Source organism: Mustela erminea, chromosome 8 (assembly GCF_009829155.1).
Source record: "Mustela erminea isolate mMusErm1 chromosome 8, mMusErm1.Pri, whole genome shotgun sequence".
NCBI classification, from domain to species: Eukaryota; Metazoa; Chordata; class Mammalia; order Carnivora; family Mustelidae; genus Mustela; species Mustela erminea.
Window position 1 is genome coordinate 54,318,724 of NC_045621.1, and position 20,770 is coordinate 54,339,493.

At 38.6% G+C, this 20,770-nt stretch overlaps 1 protein-coding gene across 4 annotated transcripts in view; it reads right to left on the minus strand.

Moving 5' to 3' along the window:
* CYTIP (cytohesin 1 interacting protein) overlaps positions 1-20,770 on the minus strand; it is a 73,810-nt gene that overhangs the window by 19,043 nt on the left and 33,997 nt on the right. For 2 of the 4 annotated variants that reach the window (XM_032355635.1, XM_032355634.1), the window contains 2 exons: positions 3,628-3,677; positions 3,379-3,433 (listed from right to left, as the gene is read on the minus strand). In XM_032355635.1, the coding sequence (XP_032211526.1) occupies positions 3,379-3,433; positions 3,628-3,677 (105 nt within the window). Of the gene's footprint in view, positions 1-3,378; positions 3,434-3,627; positions 3,678-9,182; positions 10,228-10,843; positions 11,199-20,770 lie in introns of those variants that run through there. The other 2 variants (XM_032355632.1, XM_032355633.1) reach the window with 2 other exon arrangements.

Sequence of the window (20,770 nt, forward strand, 5' to 3'; positions counted from 1 at the left end):
CAGTCAAGGTTCCGCCAAAGAGGAGAGTCGGGGAAGTCGCACCGGGTGTCGAGTGGGTCTTTTATCTGGGTTAAGACAGGGAATAGGTTCTCACAGCCATATAAGGTACGGTATTCGGGGATTGGAGGATTGGGGGAGTCCTGATGTTCCAGTTTCTTGCGTAGGTATCTGGTTGTGGAGGCTTGTGGAGTGTAGAGACTCCACACTTGTGGAGACGTGACCTGGGCATACATCCTTATGGCAGGAGAGTCAAGGATTAGGAAAGTGGGGGAGGGGACCTGGAAGATGGCGGCCCTGCAGTCATTTCTATTGTTTCTCCTGCATTCCCGGAGCCGCCGACCCAACATTTGCAAGCAGTGTAAAATGTGTGGGTTGGGGATGGAGAAGAAAAGGCAGAGCACCCAATGTTATGGGTAGAAATAATTTCCCTCTCTCTCACCCGGTCTTCTGGGTCCCATTTTTAGAAGCCAGTGACATAACAATCGCCTCTAATTTCTTAGAGGTACAAAAGTCACACTGCACTCCCTCAGGCCCAGTGACCTTCATGCAACACCTGCCATTGGCTGATCTACTGGTACCAGGCATATTACTCAGTAATTTCTAAGATGTGTTATTTCATTGAAACTCCTAAAAACCCCACAAGGTAGCACTGAGAGAGTATGAACTTGATATGTGGGAATCTGATGTTTGTCTGCTACCATACCATGTGATTCTCATCAGCAGTATAAACCTAGCACCCATGGAAATTCAAAGAGGGGGTGGACTTGTTTCTTTTCCAACATGCCCTTCACTTGGGAGACCAGAACCCAAATACATGTTAACAGTGGGCACTCAATAGGAGTACTTATGGCTCTATCTGGTCTTCCAAAGGTTCCCAGGGCATTTCCCCCACTTGGCGGCAACTGCAAATCTGAGGACTGCTAAAGACTAGATTAGGGGGCAGAGCTGGCAATGGAAAGCACACTCTAAATGGGAATTGGCACAGGAGAGAGTTCCTGCTTCCCTGGCACATGCTGCAAATCTGAAGTGAAATCATCAGCTCAGCGTTGACCTACAAAGGTTCAAGGTGCTGCAGCCTGGTGTCCACTACGGATAGTTTTGACTCTTGCTTCATGTAGAGTCGGCATTCGTGGTTTGGGGGAGAAACACAGGGAAACAGTGACATATATCACAAAAGAATGAGAAAAAAGATCCTCATTTGTCACACTAAATAGAATACATGAGTGGTCATTGATCCTGTCTCCAGTAGCAACTGCTACACATCCTGTGGATAATTCTCATTTAAAAAGAAGCAGTCACAAAGAGTGCTACATCTCTCCAATGGAAAAAGAGTGTTCTGTGCAAATGGGGAATAAGTGAGAGTACTATGCTTCCAAACCCTGAGAGAAAAATTACAGATTACACCAAATTTAAAAGTAGAATAGTTCAGAAAGTAGAAAGTAGGGCGCCTGGGTGGCTCAGTGTGTTAAGCCTCTGCCTTCAGCTCAGGTCATGATCTCAGGGTCCTGGGATCGGGCCCTGCATCGGGCTCTCTGCTCAGCAGGGAGCCTGCTTTCCCCTCTCTCTCTGCCTGCCTCTCTGCCTACTTGCGATCTCTCTCTGTCTGTCAAATAAATAAATAAAATCTTAAAAAAAAAGAAAAGAAAAGAAAGTAGAAAGTATCTTTCTTCCTCTTGCAGCCTTCTCCCTACTCATTCTGTTTCTTTATTCAGAACACATATTTTATTTCGCTGTTTCCTGTTCCTCATCTTCAAATACACACCGACTTTCCAATTTGGAGGTTGATATTCAGTCACAAAAATTTTCTGAAAGCAGCATCAAAGCTAAGACCTAAAAGCTGATATGCACTGTAAAAGTATGATTATGCAAAAGACACCTAAAAGAAATGCAAAAGATGGAAGAAAAAAAATAATAATACTTAAGCTATTACTGTTGCACTTAATTGTATTAGGCTTCATTTGAACTGATTCACCATCTTTACACATATGGCCATGAAAGAGCAGAGAGCAAATGAGAAAATGAAAATGAAATTCTTAGGCTATTAGAAATAGAAACCTATAAAGACTCTTAGAAACATCCTAGAGCATGAGACAACATGCAAGTAAACCCAACTTTTCTAAATTGTTTCCAATAATAATTGTAAGGTCCCGTCATTAAGAAAAAAACTCCAGGGGCACATGGGTTGCTCAGTCGGTTAAGCCTCTGACTCTTGGTTTCAGCTTGGTCATGATCTCAGGGTTGTGAGACTGAGCCCCACATGGGGCTCCACACTCAGCATGGAGTCGGCTTGGGAGTCACACTCCCTCACCCTCTACCCTTCTTCCTGTTCACGCACACATACTCTCTGTCTTTCTCTTTCTCAAAATAAATAAATCTTTAAAAAAAAAAAAAAGTCCAAATTTTTTCTGTATATCTGAGATGAAAGTTTCAGTATTTCAAATGTAACAGGAGATAGATATGAATACATGCAGCCTCATACACACAAATTTACATGCTTTCAAGTATTTCTTGGATACGAAAGTATAGATTTAAAATCTCATATACAGTATAAAAATGATGATGCAAAACATATATGAAATGCAAATATATAAAAATGCACATCCGGGGGCACCTGGGTGGCTCAGTGGGTTAAGCCTCTGCCTTAAGCCTCGGTTCATGATCTCAGGGTCCTGGGGTCGAGCACCGTGTTGGGCTCTCTGCTCAACAGGAAGCCTGCTTCCCCCTCTCTCTCTGCCTGCCTCTCTGCCTGCCTCTCTGCCTGCCTGTGGTCTCTCTCTTTCTCTCTTTCTCTCTCTCTGTCAAATAAATAAATAAAATCCTTTTTAAAAAAATGCACATTTGTAAAGAGTCCTTCACTTTCTCATTTGAGACCTGGTAGATACCAAGCATTTCCGATCGGTAGACTTACAGGAAAACTAAAGCAACTGAGAACAAGAAGGTGAGCATATCTCAGGGGTTTTATTTCAACTGCTTCAAAGTTTTCCTTCCTTGATGATACCTAGCATCCTGAAAAACTACCCCAAACAAACCACAGCACATTGAATAAAAGTCACAGTGTTCATCACTCTCTAATCCTGACTTCACTATTTCTTTGCTAAGATAAAACTATCAGAGCTACTTTCTTCATGAAAATTCTGGAAAATTGAGTGGTGGCTGGGTGGCTCAGTTATTAAGAATCTGCCTTCAGCTCAGGTCATGATCCCAGGGTCCTGGGATCAAGTCCCACATCCAGCTCCCTGCTCAGCAGGGGGACTGCTTCTCCCTCTCCCACTCTCCCTGCTTGTGTTCCTTCTCTTGTTCTGTCTCTCTCTGGCAAATAAATAAATAAAATCTTAAAAATAAAATAAAATAAAATCTGGAAAACAGAAAACTGCCCACCTGAATTTCAAATCCAAATGTTCCATTATCTTGTTTTTCCACAGTAATGAGCTTTCTGTAATAATAAAGTAGAAATACACATGAAGATCAAAGTTTCACACTTGGCACGTTCTTATCATGAAGTAACTGTCACAGTTACAGATGGCTGACATTCAGGTAAACTGTAGTATTTAAGACTATGTGTGTGTGTGTGTGTGTGTGTGTGAGTGCATGCTGGTAAGAGAACAAAAAATACATGAATCTCTTTACCTTTGAGACCAGGAAAAGTCACCTAAAGAACTTGATCTCGTCAAAGCAAGCTGAAAAATATAACAAGCACACCATTATCAAAAGGTCCTAAGACACATCTATAAAATGTTCGAAATCACAAAGGAATTTGTTCTTTATCACCTTCCTTGGCCCAGATGTGGGAAATGGTTATGTAAGGGTAGTAATTTCCATTCTCTACTGGGAGAAAAGGAGAGCCGAGAAAGGGAACGTTCACGCATTAAAAGGCTAAAAGAGGCTCAGATAATAATATACCACGGCAAAAGAGTTCATGTAATGTGGCAAAACTCTAAAGCTTCCAAAAAAATGTCATATCTAATCTGTATTTAAAATAGCCCCTGAAAAATTAACCAGTGCATTTTATAATCACACAGAAATCCAAAGAAAACAACACCCATAGAATGGCATATAAAACCCAAATACTTGATACTTTTTTGATACTGATGAAATGACTGTATTTATTGTAAAAATTCAATATGTTCCTGTTTTTAGAAGGCTATAATAATCTGTAAAGAATCAATACATATACAGAAATACAATTCAGGTGAAAACAGGGACTCAAAATCTCAGTTCTGCTTTATGACTTATTTTTGCAATAGTTTTGGAAAAGTCAATGAGATTTCCAGCCAAGAAAGGAAGGGAGCCTCAGAATGCTATAAACAGTATGAATACTGGCCCCTTACCCCCAGTGCATGCTATGGAAAAAAATTATATACACATAAACTTCCAGGATATATTCTACCCTTGTAAATAGGAAAAATAAGCAAAAGGAAGCATCTTGTTTCTCAGGTGATTGCTGTGAGTCTGTGTGTGTTTTTATTTTATTCCTTTAGGAATTAACACAAGTTAATTAGCCATTTCTCAAGTCTTGGTCCAGGGGCCCAAAAATGCCACCTTATGTTACTAGCTAAGCCATAGTGTTTCACTGCCACTGTGATATGCTTGTTGTCTATCAGTGAATAACAAAATGCCAGAAGAGCAACACATTGTCCAAACAACTACAAATAAGACAAAAAGGAGATGAAAAAATCAGGAAAAAAAAAAAACACATAAAAGAAATTAATGCACAAACAAAATCCTTATTAAGGCATTTGTTCAGAGAGAAGCCTCTATCACTGATAAGGAGTTTGAATTACCTAGTACCAAATGTCAGCATTCTCACAAACTTTCTGAAATGGCTCGGTGTTCAGAATTTGCTTATTGATCAATAAAGCTACTGTAAAGAAGAGCTGATCTTCCCTTGTTGATTCGGTGTAAATTAATTACATTTTGTAATTCCTTGTCTTTTCAGTTCTAGGCCTCAAACCGTGTATATCATTCTGAAGACGGCACTAGGTTGGCCCAGATCCAAAAAATTTTCTAAATTTGGTAAAAAGTATTTGTTTTCCATTTGTAAGGACTCAGTGTACAAGGCCTCCAACAATGTATATGGTTTATTTCAGCCTGTTTGCCCTACCTAACACACACATGGGCAGGAACCGCTCAGCTATGCAATATGGTGCCTTCCTATGGAGGAGATGAACTTGACATTGGCCAGCATTCTCATCTCTCCCGAATACTGCACTCACATTGTCTTAATCTATTTTCATTATTTCTATCTGCTTGGCTTTTACCCTCATTTCTGATTTTAAGGTACTTAGGTAGGTCATACCTACTTACACTGTTATCATAACTAGGGTTTCTATTCTAAAAATACTACTTTTGCTATCAGTAGTCATCATATTATTCAGATATTCATATATAGAGAGACAAGTATGTATGTTTATGTAAGGGGTACGCTGGATCAAATACCTTTCTTCTATACATAGTTACCGATATCCTTTGGGCCTCTTGGGGAATGTACTTATTTTACTTTCTACCCCAGTGCCTAGAGCAGGGCCTGGAATAGAGTAGAAACTTAAAAATAGTTAAATAGACAAACAGAAGTAAAACTACTAGACACCAATATAAGTTAATAAGTAGTGGTGAAAGATCAAATTCTCAAATTCAGGAGGAATTTTTTAAATTTTTTTTATTATTTTTATTTTATTTTACTTTATTTTATTTTTTTTGGTGTGAATGAGAAGCAGAACATTTCATTTTAAGTAGTGGATGGAGCTACACAATCTAGTGCTTTTTTCCCAGGGCGACTGAGAGGGTTTATGAAACAGTTTTGCAAATGAGAATGAGCCTTTCTCATGTCAGGAGAGTATTGCCATTTGGAAGGTGGAAGGTAGTTCTGGGCGCCCCTTTAAAGGGAAATTTTTTTTAAAGATATCCACTGAGTTGAAATACTTTTCAGTTTTGTCCTTCAGCAGATTTTAAATATTCACAAGAAAATCTCAAGAGCAATCATTAAAAATATAAAATTAAATTTAAAAAATCCCAAACACGAGGCAACATTAAAAATGAAAATCAAACAAACAAAAAAAAGAACAAAAAAAGAAAAATCTCAATCCAAAAACAATAAGAACCATAGAGAAAGGACTAATAGAAAGCAAAGAAAGATAGCAATGCCTTAATACATAACTGCCAAACGAATAAATGATAACAAGAATTAATGAGTTATTAAAATTTCCACTCTTTTCTCAGCAATTTTAAATGCCCTTTTGCCAGGCAAATAATCATAGCATTGATGGGAACCTCAAGATTCCATCTGGTCCCCCTGCAAACTTGCCTTCTAAATAAAAAAAAAAAAAAAACCACTCTATTTAAATTCAAATCTAAAGTCTGTAAGTCCAGAAGACAAATCCAAGACCTCCACACAGAAGGAAACTGCCCCACCTTTCTCTTCCTAACCTTTCTATCTAATTGTCTGACTGAAAATATTTGCCTAGCACAATGTGAGATGCATGGCAGAGACTCGGTTCCTGTGGACTGACTGATTTGGGTTATCAGTGACACACAAAAAAATCAGACTAAGTCGAATTATAAATTAGTTTCTACTCTGGATAAGCGATGAACCTCTTTTAGGCACCTAATATTTAAATAAAAAAGAATTTAAATAAATTAGGAACCATCAAATTCTCTGACATGTGCCTCATCTTGACACAAAGCCTCCTTGTCTTTGATCTGGGCTGTCAGACTCAGGCGATGTGGAAAGGAATGTTCTCAGGGTTCAACCTTGTTCACACACCAGACTACCTGCTAAAGTGGGAAGAAGTGTGCCTGCGGCCTTATGGAAGGTCTCAGCTTTGGAAGATGTTTTCCTGCAGCCTTTCTCCTAGAGTGTGCGGTCCGGCTCTGGGATCTAACCAGTGGAGGCGGTGCTCCTGAATGCCCTCAAAGTCAGAGTCTTTTCTCAGGGTTGCCGTGATGACACCGAGACACACGAATGAGGAACCAGTGTGTGATGAACAGCATATGCTGGCAACAGCTGTCTTTTATTACACATTATCTAATATGAGAAATCTAGGTTGGGCAATCTGGCAGGCCTGCAAATTACACATTCAATTACCGCCTTTGATTAGACAAAGCTCCTTAACCCCTCACTGCCACTGATAGAAAGATGCCTGGGGGTGAGCTTATGATTCCTCTTTTGTTTTTAGTGAGATGACTTAAAAGTTCTGGCATTGATATTCAAAATGTAATTTTTGCTGCTGTGCAGTGATTCACAGTGCTCCTCTTCAGTAGGATGCCAAGACCAGATATTTCAGCTGTCAGTTTGCAAAAGATAGGGGTTAGGGCTAGCCAAAGAGCCGCAGGCAGGGAGGAGCTCCAAGTTCAATCCTGTAGCCACTTCTGCTGCTAAGTAACAGATTGTTACTTCCTGGTCCCCACTCAGTGTGCTCATTTCCTGAAAGTCCTGGGGTGGGGAGAGGTTCCTTATCAACAGAGACCGTGTTTCTTTTGTTTCCACTGTTTCAAAAACCTACAAGTTAGGTGCCCTGCTCACTTTCTAGTCCCTGCCTCCTTCTCACTGATGTCTTCCATGAATATAGCTTTTTCCCCTGTTCCCCTTTTAAGCCTTGAGAGAGCAGGGTGCTGCAGACTATGCTAAGATACTTGCTTAATGGAGTGGACTTCAGTTTCCTAACTCGTAAGTGCCCTTAAGGAACCCAAAGGTATGTCGCAGCTTCCCGCAGAAGTCTCATTGTGGACTCATGAGCGTCTTTTCTAAGAAAAACTGCGGGCTCTTGATTCCAGGTGTGTCACAATATTAGATTAGAGGACACTTTTCCAAATTCTATTGGAGTGAAATTCCTACAGTTTTCTACCTGAAGTGTTCATTGGATGCTTAAAATACTTTGCTGCAGTTAGGAACACTTAGGAGTTTTGGCTCCAGATGGGGCTGGAGCCAGAAATAAGGAGAAAGCTCCTGGAGGGCAGAGTCCACCCTAGAAATACACACTTAACAAAATTCTGTATCTGAGCTTTTACGTGAAATCACCCTTCAGAAGCTGCGTTGGAGCAATAATTAGATAACCCCAAGACTGGCAGGCAAAGGCAGCCTGTGGTACTACTGAGGCACATTCCAGCTTCTGGCCTGGTCCTCAGGTCCCTGGCTCTTGTGACAGCCTTTGGTGAACACTGCCTTCCTGATGCAACCTACTATCCTCAGACGAGTGTCCCATCAGGCACAATCACTACGCCTTTGGCATCACCACATTTACAAAGCCTCTCCTCATTTCCTCTGGTCTCCTTCCCACTGTGTCTTCCATTGCACGGATTTTTTTCCCCCCCTGAAATCATGTTCAGAAGTAGAAGCTGCACTGCGATGTCTATCACCTCCTACAAATACAGGTATGGAGATAATATGCACACACAGAAGTCTATTTTTAAGCAATTCTGAGTGTAAACACCCAAATGCTTCTGAAGAGTCATCTGAAACTAGAGGCTCACCAGATAAAGCTTTGCAGAAACCAAAGCCAACAATAACGAGAAGTATGAATTGTTGACGTCAGCCTGAAAGTGTCGAAAATAACAGTGGGCAGAGAAACACCTGCTCCTGGGATTGCCTCACAGGGATCTTGTTGCCTGCAATTCAATCGGTGCCAAATGGGTGATTATTGTCTCAAAACCACTTAAAAGAAATGAACATCCATTTGGAAAGTTCTGAAATGTTGGGATAAATTTGCATCGAGTCTCATTGATGATAATTGGACAGAATCAGAAGTATCATGTAGAAGAGGCTTGTTTTGCTTTCTTTTTTTCTTACAGTAATTCTCACAACAGGATGAAAAACCTGTTTGAGTAGGGTTTACTATGGGAAAGAATACAAGAAAAGGGAGAAGAGTAGACCTAAAAAGAGGAGAACATCAGATAAATTCATCGGTGTGGGAATGTGTGCATGTATATGTTCACTTGTATGTATTATAGACGTATGCACAGTGTGTTTCATCTGTCTCAATCCCCCTCATTATCTCCTTCGATAACCTCCTCCCGCTTGCCCTCTCTTAGTCCGCGCGTCTTCACCCATGCTTAAAACCAGATGTGACTCCTCCAACTTCACTGCCTTTCACACCCAAGTTTCTGGGTCTCCTCTCCATTTCATCCACTTCTTCTTTCACCAGTTACTGCAAAAGCTGCTCCCTCGCCACTCACCCCTACCCATTTACCGACACACCATGTTTCTCAAGTGAGGTTCCTAAAACCCTCTTCTGCTCAAACACACCCAGTGGCTCCCTGTGCTGGTCAAATGACGACTTCATCAGGGGAAGTGTTCAAGTGTTTCGTAAAGCAGCCCAGCTCTGAGGTCTCCCCTCCCCTCCCACAGACACTTACTGGGTCCTCTGGACACAGTAATGTGCTGTTACCTCAAGGTGCCCTGAAGGCCCCCAGATCTGTGCCTAGGCATTAATTATTGCCTTGTTCTGGAATACCTTTCAATCACTGGAATATGTATCCTTCAAGGTTATCTTAAAAGGCATGTCCTTGGCTTTGAGCATTTATGTTGTATAATGCCTATTGGTTCTGCCTACTGAATTTTTAACCCTACAAGACCAGGAAACGTGTTCTTCTCATCTCTGTACCTCCTACACTGCTCTATATCTGAAACCTGAATAAAGATCTTGGTACTTCCCACAGCTGCTTTATTTTCAAGCAAGTAGTAAATTAATAGAAATGTTCATCATTTGATTAGGCTTAATGTCATAAAAGCATTTGGGATTTAAAAAGATCAAAAATCCATGCCATGGCAAATTATGCCTTTATCTTCATTGTGAAAAATAATGAGGAATCAGCTATATACATCACTGAGAAAAGATCATGACTCTCCCTCTATGCCCTAACTCTCTAATCCTGAAATTAGGAGGCTTATGAGGAGCCCGTGATGCACAGTAGGATTTGAGGACAAAACTCCATGCTTTAAAGTAATTCTAATTCTAAAATCAGATATGTCCTTGCAGCATGATAACAAGTTACATAACCAAAAACTGAAGAGGTTAAAATATTGTTTGAAAAATTGGAAATTATAGAATGAAAGAAACAAACTCAACTGGACATGGTTTTTTCTAAATAAGTTTTCATCTCTAGGGAAATACCTTGCAATAAAAATGAAAAACAATAGCATAATTACTGAGCACATACTACACATCAGTCATGTGTTAAGCACTGCACACTTCCTCACTTAAGCCACAGAAGAACTCCTTGGGGTGGTTCTATTGTTATCAGCATTATAGAAAAAAGAAGACTAAATCTTAGAGGGGCAAATGACTTGCCCAAGGTCCCGCAGCTAGGAAGTGACTGAGCTGGTATTCAATCAGCCATTCACACATCCAATAAAAGCCTTAATTCCCAATAACATTAGGAAAGTGTCTGTGCCCCAGCACTGAAAATAATGTAGTCAACAAAATTTGTCCTGAAGAAAAAGTACTCTCCTTGGATTGGAAATAACTATCAAGGAGTGCACCTGGGAAGGAAGGAATCAATGAGACACATCCAAGGGGAAAAGATCAATAATTCTCAAACTGGCCATGTCTAAATGCACTAAGTAAGTTCGATGTACTTAACGATTTTCATTTTACCTCGATACCTCTTCACACGAGAAAAACAATCTCCTTTCAAATTTTTGCCTGGAAAAATTTTTTTTTATTATGGTCTTAAATCTTTTGGACTAGTCCTCGAGCTCTGGGGGCTCCCTGTCTCCTTCCTCACCCATACTCTTAGTGAGTAATTCCAAAGCCTCTAAAATACAATTTCGGTGTGAAGCCAGACAAATATATCAACTCTGCGCTCAAGAGAACGTGAACACTTAGAAAATACAAAACAGTAATCATACCTGCTTTCTTCCCCGAGGCAAAGTAGCCACAGTGTCAGCCAGCATTTGAATCCGTCTATTATCATCCATTCGCAAGCTGCCCTTGAGCTGGGGGTAAGAACTAAACACTGGACCAGCACAGTAGTCCGCCAAATTGCCATTGCTACCCTGTTGTGTGAGCCTTTGTAAAGACATTGTGAATAAAGATTACTCCAGCTCGCACATGGTTGAGTGGCCTTGCGGGACAGGGGAAGCTAAAAGTCTAATTCTCTGACAAGCAGTCAAAAGTAGCAAAGCAGAAAGAGCCCATGTGACTTCTGTGGTTTTAGGTACTTGTTACACAAACCCTATCTTGCAGTTCACTCCCATTTCTCAAAGTATTTTTTTTTCTTTAAGCTCCTGGAAGAAACTAGTTTTACCATTAAAAAACAGCAACTTATTTTTTTCTCTTTCAAACAGCCAGAACTCTCATGCTTTTATGTTCTACGGCAAGTTGTGTTCAAAACACCATCTGCCTTTTTTTTTTTTTAAAGGAAGAAAGAAAAATTTCCCCAAGTTCTGCCATGTGTTACCCACACTTTCTCCTACTCACTGTGGCAGTGCAGTGTCAAAGTCAGGGTATGCAGACACTGAGTTTTGTGGATAGAAGCAAGAAGCACAGGGTCCAGTCATAATGTCTCTCATGGAGTCCTTGTTATGTACTGTCCCTGAGGTACACCCTAGCTCATTAATGTTCATCAAAAACACATTATGTCTGCCACTTGGGCTGTAACCATTCAGAATTCTTCTGGTTGCCCTTCTACTACTTCGTCCTAACTAAAATGATCCATCATCTTTATAAGAAACAATAAGGGGGAACACCAGCACACTCAGAGCTCAAATTTGGCCCTATCTTAGACAGCGCTTTAATGCAGCATCAGCATGTGGTCCTGGGGGAAGAATGGAAAAAGGACGGGAAGATATCAGGCAAACCATGATGGCACAAGAATGTTGCCTCTTGGTCCCTGAGGGCTCAGATGGGCCAAGGGCACCATCATGAAGTACAGAAGATCACAGATACTTTTTCCAGTGGGGGATTGGAACACGGAGTTTCAAGAGGACTGGCTACAGAGGAAGAGCAAGGGATGTGAGTAGAGGAAAGAATCAAAACAAAAATCAAAAAGAGAAGTTTTACATACGACAAAAAGTCAACTGCGATCGTCAAAATAATTTTGAAGGTCAAAAGTAGAATGTAAAAGAGTTGAAAGCTGTGAACTAAAATGGAGGTCAGGGTGAATTCAGCTCAAGCAGAACCTGCCAACTATAAATGGTAAAGTCTTCTCAGTTAACAGTGCTTCACAAGAGATAGAGCTACTTCAGGAATTTTTAAAACCTGATCACAGCATAATTCACTATAATTGGAATTGGATTATGACATGAACAAAATGATGTCTCTGAAAACACAAAAATATCTAAATCAAGGATTATAAATGTGTGTGCCTTCAGGGACAAGGTGAGTAAAATGTTATAACATAAATGTATAAAACAAAAGAGAGTGATAGATACTTGGGCAACGAAATAATATGTCAATTATGAAAATATTTAGTGTGTGTGTGTATGAGAGAGAGATTTTCAAACATCTCTAGGCTCTGAGGTACAGGACTTAAATCAACACTGTTAATTGAGGACAGCAGTCCACCTGTCCCCTAGGGATTTATGAAGTTAGGTAAATATTTTAGCATTTCAAAATGTCAAATGGAGATTAAACACTTGCCTGATATAAGACCATATAGACCAACTGACAACCAAGTGTCATACATTAATGTTAAAATTGTATCAATTTAGTATGTTATAATGATCTTAAGCTAATATAAATTACAGAAGTATATTATTAAATTAAGAAATTGGAAAATGAATTTTTTTTACTTAATTTCTGAAATGTGGTTTGTTTGTTTTTTAAAGATTTTTTATTTATTTATTTGACAGACAGAGAGATCACAAGTAGGCAGAGAGGCAGGCAGAGAGCAAGGTCCCTGCTGAGCAGAGAGCCTGATGTGGGGCTCAATCCCAGGATGCTGAGATCATGACCTAGCCAAAGGCAGAGGCTTAACCCACTGAGCTACCGACGTGCCCCTGAAATGTGTTTAAGGAGTAAAATTTTTCAAATCATGAGATCCATGACTATACAACCAGAGACAAAAGCAGATCTGACATTCAACCAGTACATACCAGTATGGTCACATTTGTTAATTATAAATTTAGACCGAATCTATTTTGATTGGCCGGTTCCCTGTTCTGATTGTTAAAGTCCTGTGTCATACCAATTACTAAATATTTGAAACATCCTGTATCCTTTATGATAAAATGTGGGGAAACACTAAACTTTTTATACAAATATGACTTTAAGCCTCAAACACTGGACTCACAAATGTGTTCTACTATTTACAACTACTTTTTTCTATAGAATTTACCTCAGGACAATTACAGTGTTCTGAACTCTCTTCCTCTTCATCCTCCCCTTTATATTATAAAGGTGATTCTAAAAGTGATTCTGATAAAGCCATCTACCTACTCAAAAGATTTCAGAAATGCCTCAGTGTTCATAAAATAAAATAAAGCTTTTAAAAATTGCAGTTCTATCTAAATTCATTCTCTGAAATGTCATATTACTTTTTCTTAGATCTTTCTCTGAGACTTAGCATCTTACACTTAAATTATACTTTGAAAGCAAGGGCCATTTTGTATCTTTAAATTTATATTCATGTCCTATGTATAGAAAGTGTTCAAGAAATGTTTGGGGTTTTGGTTGTTGTTGTTGTTTTTAAAGATTTTATTTATTTATTTGAGAGAGAAAATGAGAGAGAGAGAGAGCAAGCCTGTGAATGGGGGCAGAGGAAGAAGGAGAAGCAGACTCCCCTGCTGAGCAAGGTGCTTGATATAGGTGCTAGAAATATTTGTTACTAAAAAGAAAAGGACAGGGAAGTAGATATTTAACAGAATGAATTAAATAATATTCTTCTAAGGCAACAAAGAAGAAAAACTAAACTAGCCGAAAATGTTTGTATTACGCACTCATATTCCAAAGTGCCACAATCTTCTGTAAGGAGTAATCTGAGAGATTTGAAAAGAATCTCTTCTAAAATATGTTTCTCATCTATTCAGAAAGCTAACATCCCATTATTGGCAGGACGGGTATTCTTATTTGAGGCATTTTGTTCATAAATATGCAAATATTCTTGGAATGAATCAATCTTTAGTACAAATTAGATGAATCCTGAGGAGCTGGAACATGGGGATGTTGTACTAGAGCAGGTGAGAAGGGTATGACAAAAGTACAGAACACAGAAAGGCAGAGTTCTAGAAGACAAACTTGGCCAACTCTGTAACCTCTATGAGACTCACAGACAGTTATAGGAAGGTTGACAACAGGGGTTTCAGTGCCTAACTGCTCAAATACAGGCTCTTCTATTCAACAATACTGTGACCTTGTGAAAGTCACTTAATCTTTCTGCTTTGGCCTGAATTGTGTCCCTCTACAGTCATGTATGGAAGCTCCAAACCCCAAGGTGACTGTATTTGGAGATAGGACCTATAATTAAGGAAGTAATTAAAATTAAATAAAATCATAGCATGGAGTCATGACCCCATAGGATTAATGTCTTTCTAAGAAGAGACATCAGAGAGCTAGTGCTTGCTAGCTTGCTCTCTGTCTCTTTGCCATGTGAGGAATAGAGAGGGGGTAGTTTTCTGCAAGCCAGAAAGAGGGCTCTCACAAGGAACTCAGATACTTTGACTTCCCAGCTATAATAAACCATAGTAACTATAATAAAATTTAGTTGTTTAAGCTGCCCAGTCTGTGGTATTGGTCCAAGCTGACTAATATGCTCTCTAAACCTCAGTTTTTACATATCTAAAATAAAAATATGTAGGGAGAAACAGATCAAATAGTCCAAGCATAGCACTTGATACAAAATAAAGTATTACTACTGAGTTTTAAGTAATAAGAATTCAAAGGAAAAACTTCAGAGGAAATTGCTTGAACTCTCGACAGAATTATCTACTACCAAATGCTCATATATGCAGCAAGAATGCCCTCATCTATCTGAGAGCAGTCTAGAGGCTAGAATATATGTGAAATCCTTCCTGTCATATACCAGGCAGATTATGCTTGCAAAGCATTGCAGAGCCAATGTCTGAAATTTCTAGATTACCTTTAGCCCAATTCACCTCTTCATTAGTGTAGATATGGGAGAGAAGTAAGTTGTTCAAAAAATAAGAATTTCTCTGTGTCCTTCAGATTCTAAGATAGTTGTTGAGTTTGGGCTTTATTTTGGCCCTTTGCCTTTATTTGCACAGAAGACCTTTATTGGGTTCCTGGAATACCATAGGGTTTTGTTTCGTTTAGGTTTTTCATTTTGCTTATTTGTTTTATTTTATAATTTTGTCTTTCTTTGTACAGGAAGCCCATATTTGGTTACATGGACTGACAAAAGAGACAGGATAAAGTCCTCCAGACAATATTTGGTTCTTTTATATTTGAATTTGCGTAAAGTAGATTTAGTTTGGTAAGGTTACTCTCCTATCTGAGAGCCAACCACCAGTGAACACTGTTTTGTCCTATTTCTCACCTTATTTGAATTACTGAACTGGGTAGATGGGGCTCTCTATCTTCCCCAAACACTCAGGGTGGGTCACTGGGATTCTGAGAGCATTCCTGAAAGAGGAGGGGAGCCTTTTTCAGAAAAGGGTAAATTACAATCCGGCCTAGTTCTGAAAAATAGCAAACTCGGGAAAGGGAAATAACAGAAAAAGAGGTCATGAAGTCCCTGTATGGGAAATCTTAATGTGGGTACAAACCAAATATTACCTTAGAGTTGTGACATAAAACCACACATACACATGCATACAACTTTAAATCTAATATAAATAATAGCTAACACTAGATCATATCCATTACGGCTTTTTTAAAGATTTTATTTATTTGACAGACAGAGATCACAAGTGGGCAGAAAGGCAGGCAGAGACAGAGAGAAGCAGGTTCCCTGCTGAGCAGAGAGCCTGATGCGGGTCTTGATCGCAGGACTTTGGGATCATGACCTCAGCTAAAGGCAGAGGCTTTAACCCACTGAGCTATCCAGGTGCCCCATATCTATTATGTTTTACTACAAGTGCAAGGAAACAATTTTCTGATCTTTTAAAGCTTAATCCAATCAAATCATGGAGCTATGGGTAGATTATAGTATCAGCCAAGAGATTTAGCTACTGAATTCATCTGGGACCTTAAACAGATTATCTAGATCAGTGTTTCATGAATCCACTCAGTAGGATAATTTTAAGCCTTCTTTTAAGTGTAAAAGTACATGATCTTGATACATTCATTTTTTGTATTTATCACATAGAAAAATCATTAACTGCATCTTTAATTTTTTTTTAATTTTATTAATTAATTTATTTATTTTGCCTTAACCTCTTCAGGTTTAGGGCGAGTCATCTGAGTGTAGTGAAACATGCCAAACAAAGATCGATCTCTGGGAGGTTCCATGTTAAAGCTATAAAGTTATACGTGGGCCACTTGGAGATGATAGGTATGTGTGTAGGGTTTTTATGGCATCTTTGCAGATGCGTCAATGTTATCTATACAAAATGCTCTGTAGGTAAAGAAGACAAGTATTTAGGAGACAGTCTCTACCATAATTTTACGAGTGTACTCCTCCAAATATAAGCAGATCCTTTTTGTAACCTGGAGAAAAGAAGAAAGTAGACGTGACAGCTTCTGCGATTTCCAGCCCTGACCTTAACCACAGTAGTTCTGCATTTATTTGCTTTAGACTGTGCTCCTGCTTGTACCACATGGTTTTCTTGGGTTAAAAGATTAAAATTGAATAAAAACAACAGGCTTAGAGAAGAGAGAAAAGAATCAACTCATACTGTGTGAACATCAGTAGCCTTTGAAGTCACTTTATAAGAATGTCTCAGTCCACAAATGAGTTTCCCAAAATCTAAACATGTCTCCCTTTTAGAGGGAAAAGCCCTAATAGTGAGACAGGGTCCATGGGAATGAGCCCCAAATGAAAAACATTGGGAACCTAGGTACTTTCTGTCTACCGCTGTTGTTAAACTGCTCCTGCTACAGAGCAGAACCAGGATGTGGCGGGGACACAGCCTCATATACAAACCAGACTCAAAAACAGAGGACCCGGCTCCAAAAAGCACCAATGAGCTTCCTGAGTCTCCTGACAATATTGACCAATCAGGACAAGGTTCTTCCAACCAATCAGGAAGAGGCCCTTACAACCAATCAGGACAAGGCTCTTCTAACTGGTTAGAAAGAAGGCACTTTATCCATATAAGCGGGTCCTGCCTTGGGTTTAGGGATTTCTGCTTATCTACTGCCTGTAGGTGTTCTTACTACTATAACAATAGTAAAAAAACTCTTTAAGCATAAATGCAAAGTAACCAGCATAATCGGTAGTTAAAAGATTCCTAATTCAGGATTTGTTGAAAACAGTTTTTAAACAATCCTTTCTTCGTGAATTTATTAAGACAGAGGTAGAGAAGGTTTAACCAAATTGAGGTACATTTGCATCCCAAAAAAGTCATCCTATGAAATGAAGATGCCTTTCTGAGAAGTATTAAATCTCTAAAAGAAATAGAGTGGCCACCTATTACGAGTACTTTCCTTATTTGAGAGGTATTATCTTACCCAAAACAACATACATATATATGTATATCTCTCTATATAGATATTATTGCTCTAATAACCATGAAATAAGCAGATAATATCAGCTAAACCTAATAAAAAATGGGTGGTTTCCATTTGTATATAGGAGTAATTCATTGAAATGAGTTTATTCAAATCCATTTCAAAGAGTAGGACCTTAAACATTTGGGCAAGAAGATAAAATATTTATAAATAGATTATATATACATATGTGTGTATCCATATATATGCATGCGTGTGTGTGTGTGTGTGTGTGTGTGAGAAGGAGAGGGAGAGAGAGAGATGAGATAGAAATCATAAATAGACCAAAAATCATAGAAGAAATTGAGAAAGTAGCCAGAGGTCTAACCTTTAAAAAATATTGAGGTCTGGGGGCACCTGGGTGGCTCAATGAGTTAAGCCTCTGCCTTTGACTCAGGTGATGATCCCAGGGTCCTGGGATCCAGCCCTGCCTTGGGCTCTCTGCTCAGCAGGGAGCCTGCTTCCCCCTCTTCCTCTGCCTGCCTCTTTGCCTACTTGTGATCTCTCTCTCTGTCAAATAAATAAAATCTTTTAAAAAAATATCGAGGTCCAGGTGATTGTCAGTGCTATGCCAGTTTTTCAAGATAGGGATAGTTTTATATTAATTGTCACAGAGCATAAAACAAGATGCATTCTATAAAGCTAACTAATCTGATCTTAAACTAGATACAGAGGGAGAAAAGTAAGGAAGGATGGAAGGAGGAAAGGACAGACAGGAGGGAGAAAGGAGAGGGAAGGGGGAAAAAAACAGAAGGGGAGAAAGAGAAGGAGAAAATTTAGTCAATCTCACTTATTAATTCTGACACAAATATCCTAATTAAAATATCTAATTGTGGGGAGCCTGATTGGCTCAGTGGGTTAAAGCCTCTGCCTTCGGCTCAAGTCATGATCTCAGGATCCTGGGATCAAGCCCCGCATCAGGCTCTGCTCAACAGGGAGCCTGCTTCCTCCTCTCTCTCTCTGCCTGCCTCTTCACCTACTTGTGATCTCTGTCTGTCAAGTAAATAAATAACATTTTTTAAAAAATCAAATTGAGTCCACTAGTGAATTAAAAATAATGCCTCTCAACCAAGTAGGAAGTATTCCAGGAAAACAAGGATTGTTCAACATTAGGACATAAAATATTAATAGAAATCACTAAGTTTCTGGATGATAGAAGGTTTCAATGCAATAGATGGTAAATCTATCAAGATTCATCTTTGCTTTGGAAAATCCCAAGTAGGGATTTGAAAACTCCAGGTAGGAATAGGAGGAAAACTTTTTTAACATAATGAAGAATATCTGCCAGAAACACCCATCAAATATCACCCTCAGTGTTGACATGTGTTTCCAGTGGAATGAGAAAGAAGACGGTGATGACAAAAGCCTTCATGCCTGTCACTGTCGTACCTTGCTTCACAGATAGGAGGTAGAAAATGTGTAAAAAGACAAAACTATAAGCTTTAGTGATGATATGGTTGCATAACTAGAATATTTACTACAAACCACAATCCACCGAAGAATAGACTTCGATGATTTTAAGTGTAGGATTCAAAGAACAACATATAAAAAGAAATGAATTTATCATACTGCAGCAATGGATGAAAAGAACTGTATTAATGGGGGGAAAGAAATATAATCAAAATAGCCAAAAGCTATAAAATAGAAATGAACCTTGGGTGTTTAAGATTTGATGAAGTTTATAAAGTCTAAACTAAGCAAAAGGAATACCATGTTCTTATACGAGAAGAGTCCTTCTTATAAAGCTATTATCCCCGCTTTCTAAGGTAGCCAATGTACTGCAAATCAAACTCCCCACAGGTTTGGCTGGTTTCTTTTTCACATTTGACATACATTCGTAGCCTCATCTGAACAAGAAAGTGCACAAGACTAGCCAGGAAGAATTTGAAAATAATAGTGGTGGGTGAGAATGGGCATTGAGAAAACTGCCTTACTTGTATCAAAAGATATTATAAGAGTTAAAACTGTCACGTAGAATAGCTCAATAAAAAGAATGTTAACAAATATAATGTTGACAAATGAATAGAGATTCCCAAAACATATCCATGTATATTCAGAAATGTATCGTATCATCAAGGTAATTTATTTCATTAGGAGAAGAGTAGACCTTTCAATAAATGGAGTTGGTACCCACCTGGAAAAAATTAAGTCATAGTCTTTTATTACAATACAATAATAAATTCAAGATGGCTTAAACAGTTAAATATAAAATTAATTTTACATAGGTGAAATAATAACAGAAAATACAGAATATTTTAGTAAGGTTAGGTTGGGAATGGTTTTTCTAACAGTACAAAAGTCCAGAGAGTGTTAGCAACATAAAGATTAAAAATCTGTGTTTACTGAAAGCTATAACTTACATAAGTTAAAGAGGGGCAGATAACAAGAAATTTTTTGTGATATACCATTAGATTAAGGCCATAATTTATAAAGAGTGCTTAAAGTTACACTTTACAAAAAAGTACTTGAATGAGCAAAAGCTGTGAGCAGATAATCTGCAAGAGAAATACAAAGCATCGGCACATTTATTAAAGGATATTCAAACATGTTAGCAATGAAGAAACTAAACTTGAAATAATAGATGCAAATTTTTGCTCACCAGATGAACAAAAAATAAAAATGGGTCATGTCTAGTATTGGTAAAGTTACAATTAAGTGGGCTTTTCACACTTTGTAGGAACGTAAATCAATAAAGCTTTATTAGTAATGTGACAGTTTTGAAATTAAAACATGCATACCAGGAATCCTACTTCTAAGAATTTACCCCACAGAAGTACTCTTACACATGCAGAAAACAGTGCAAAAAGGTTTCTTGTGGCATTGCTTGTAATTTTGAAAAACTGGAGTTTTAAATGTATATCAACTAAGAAGTGTCTAAATAAGTAATGGTAATTCCATGTAATATTCTACACCCATTAGAAAATATAAAAGAGTCATCCTTATGCATAAATAGCGTTAAGGCAAATAAAGCAAGAGAAAAGAACAATATGAGTAGTAGAATCCCATGCTTTTTCCTTAAAGAAAGATCACATACATATGTGTACTCTAACATATATAAACCTAAAAAAAAATAAAACACCTCTGCACAGATACGTGCCAACCTGTGAGTAGTGGTTCCCTCTGGAGAAGGGGAGTGAGGGCAGGGAGGGAACAGTGTGAAGCAAGACTGACAAAATTTATTCTACGTATGGTTTCAACCTTTTATAGTAAGTATGTGTTCATATATT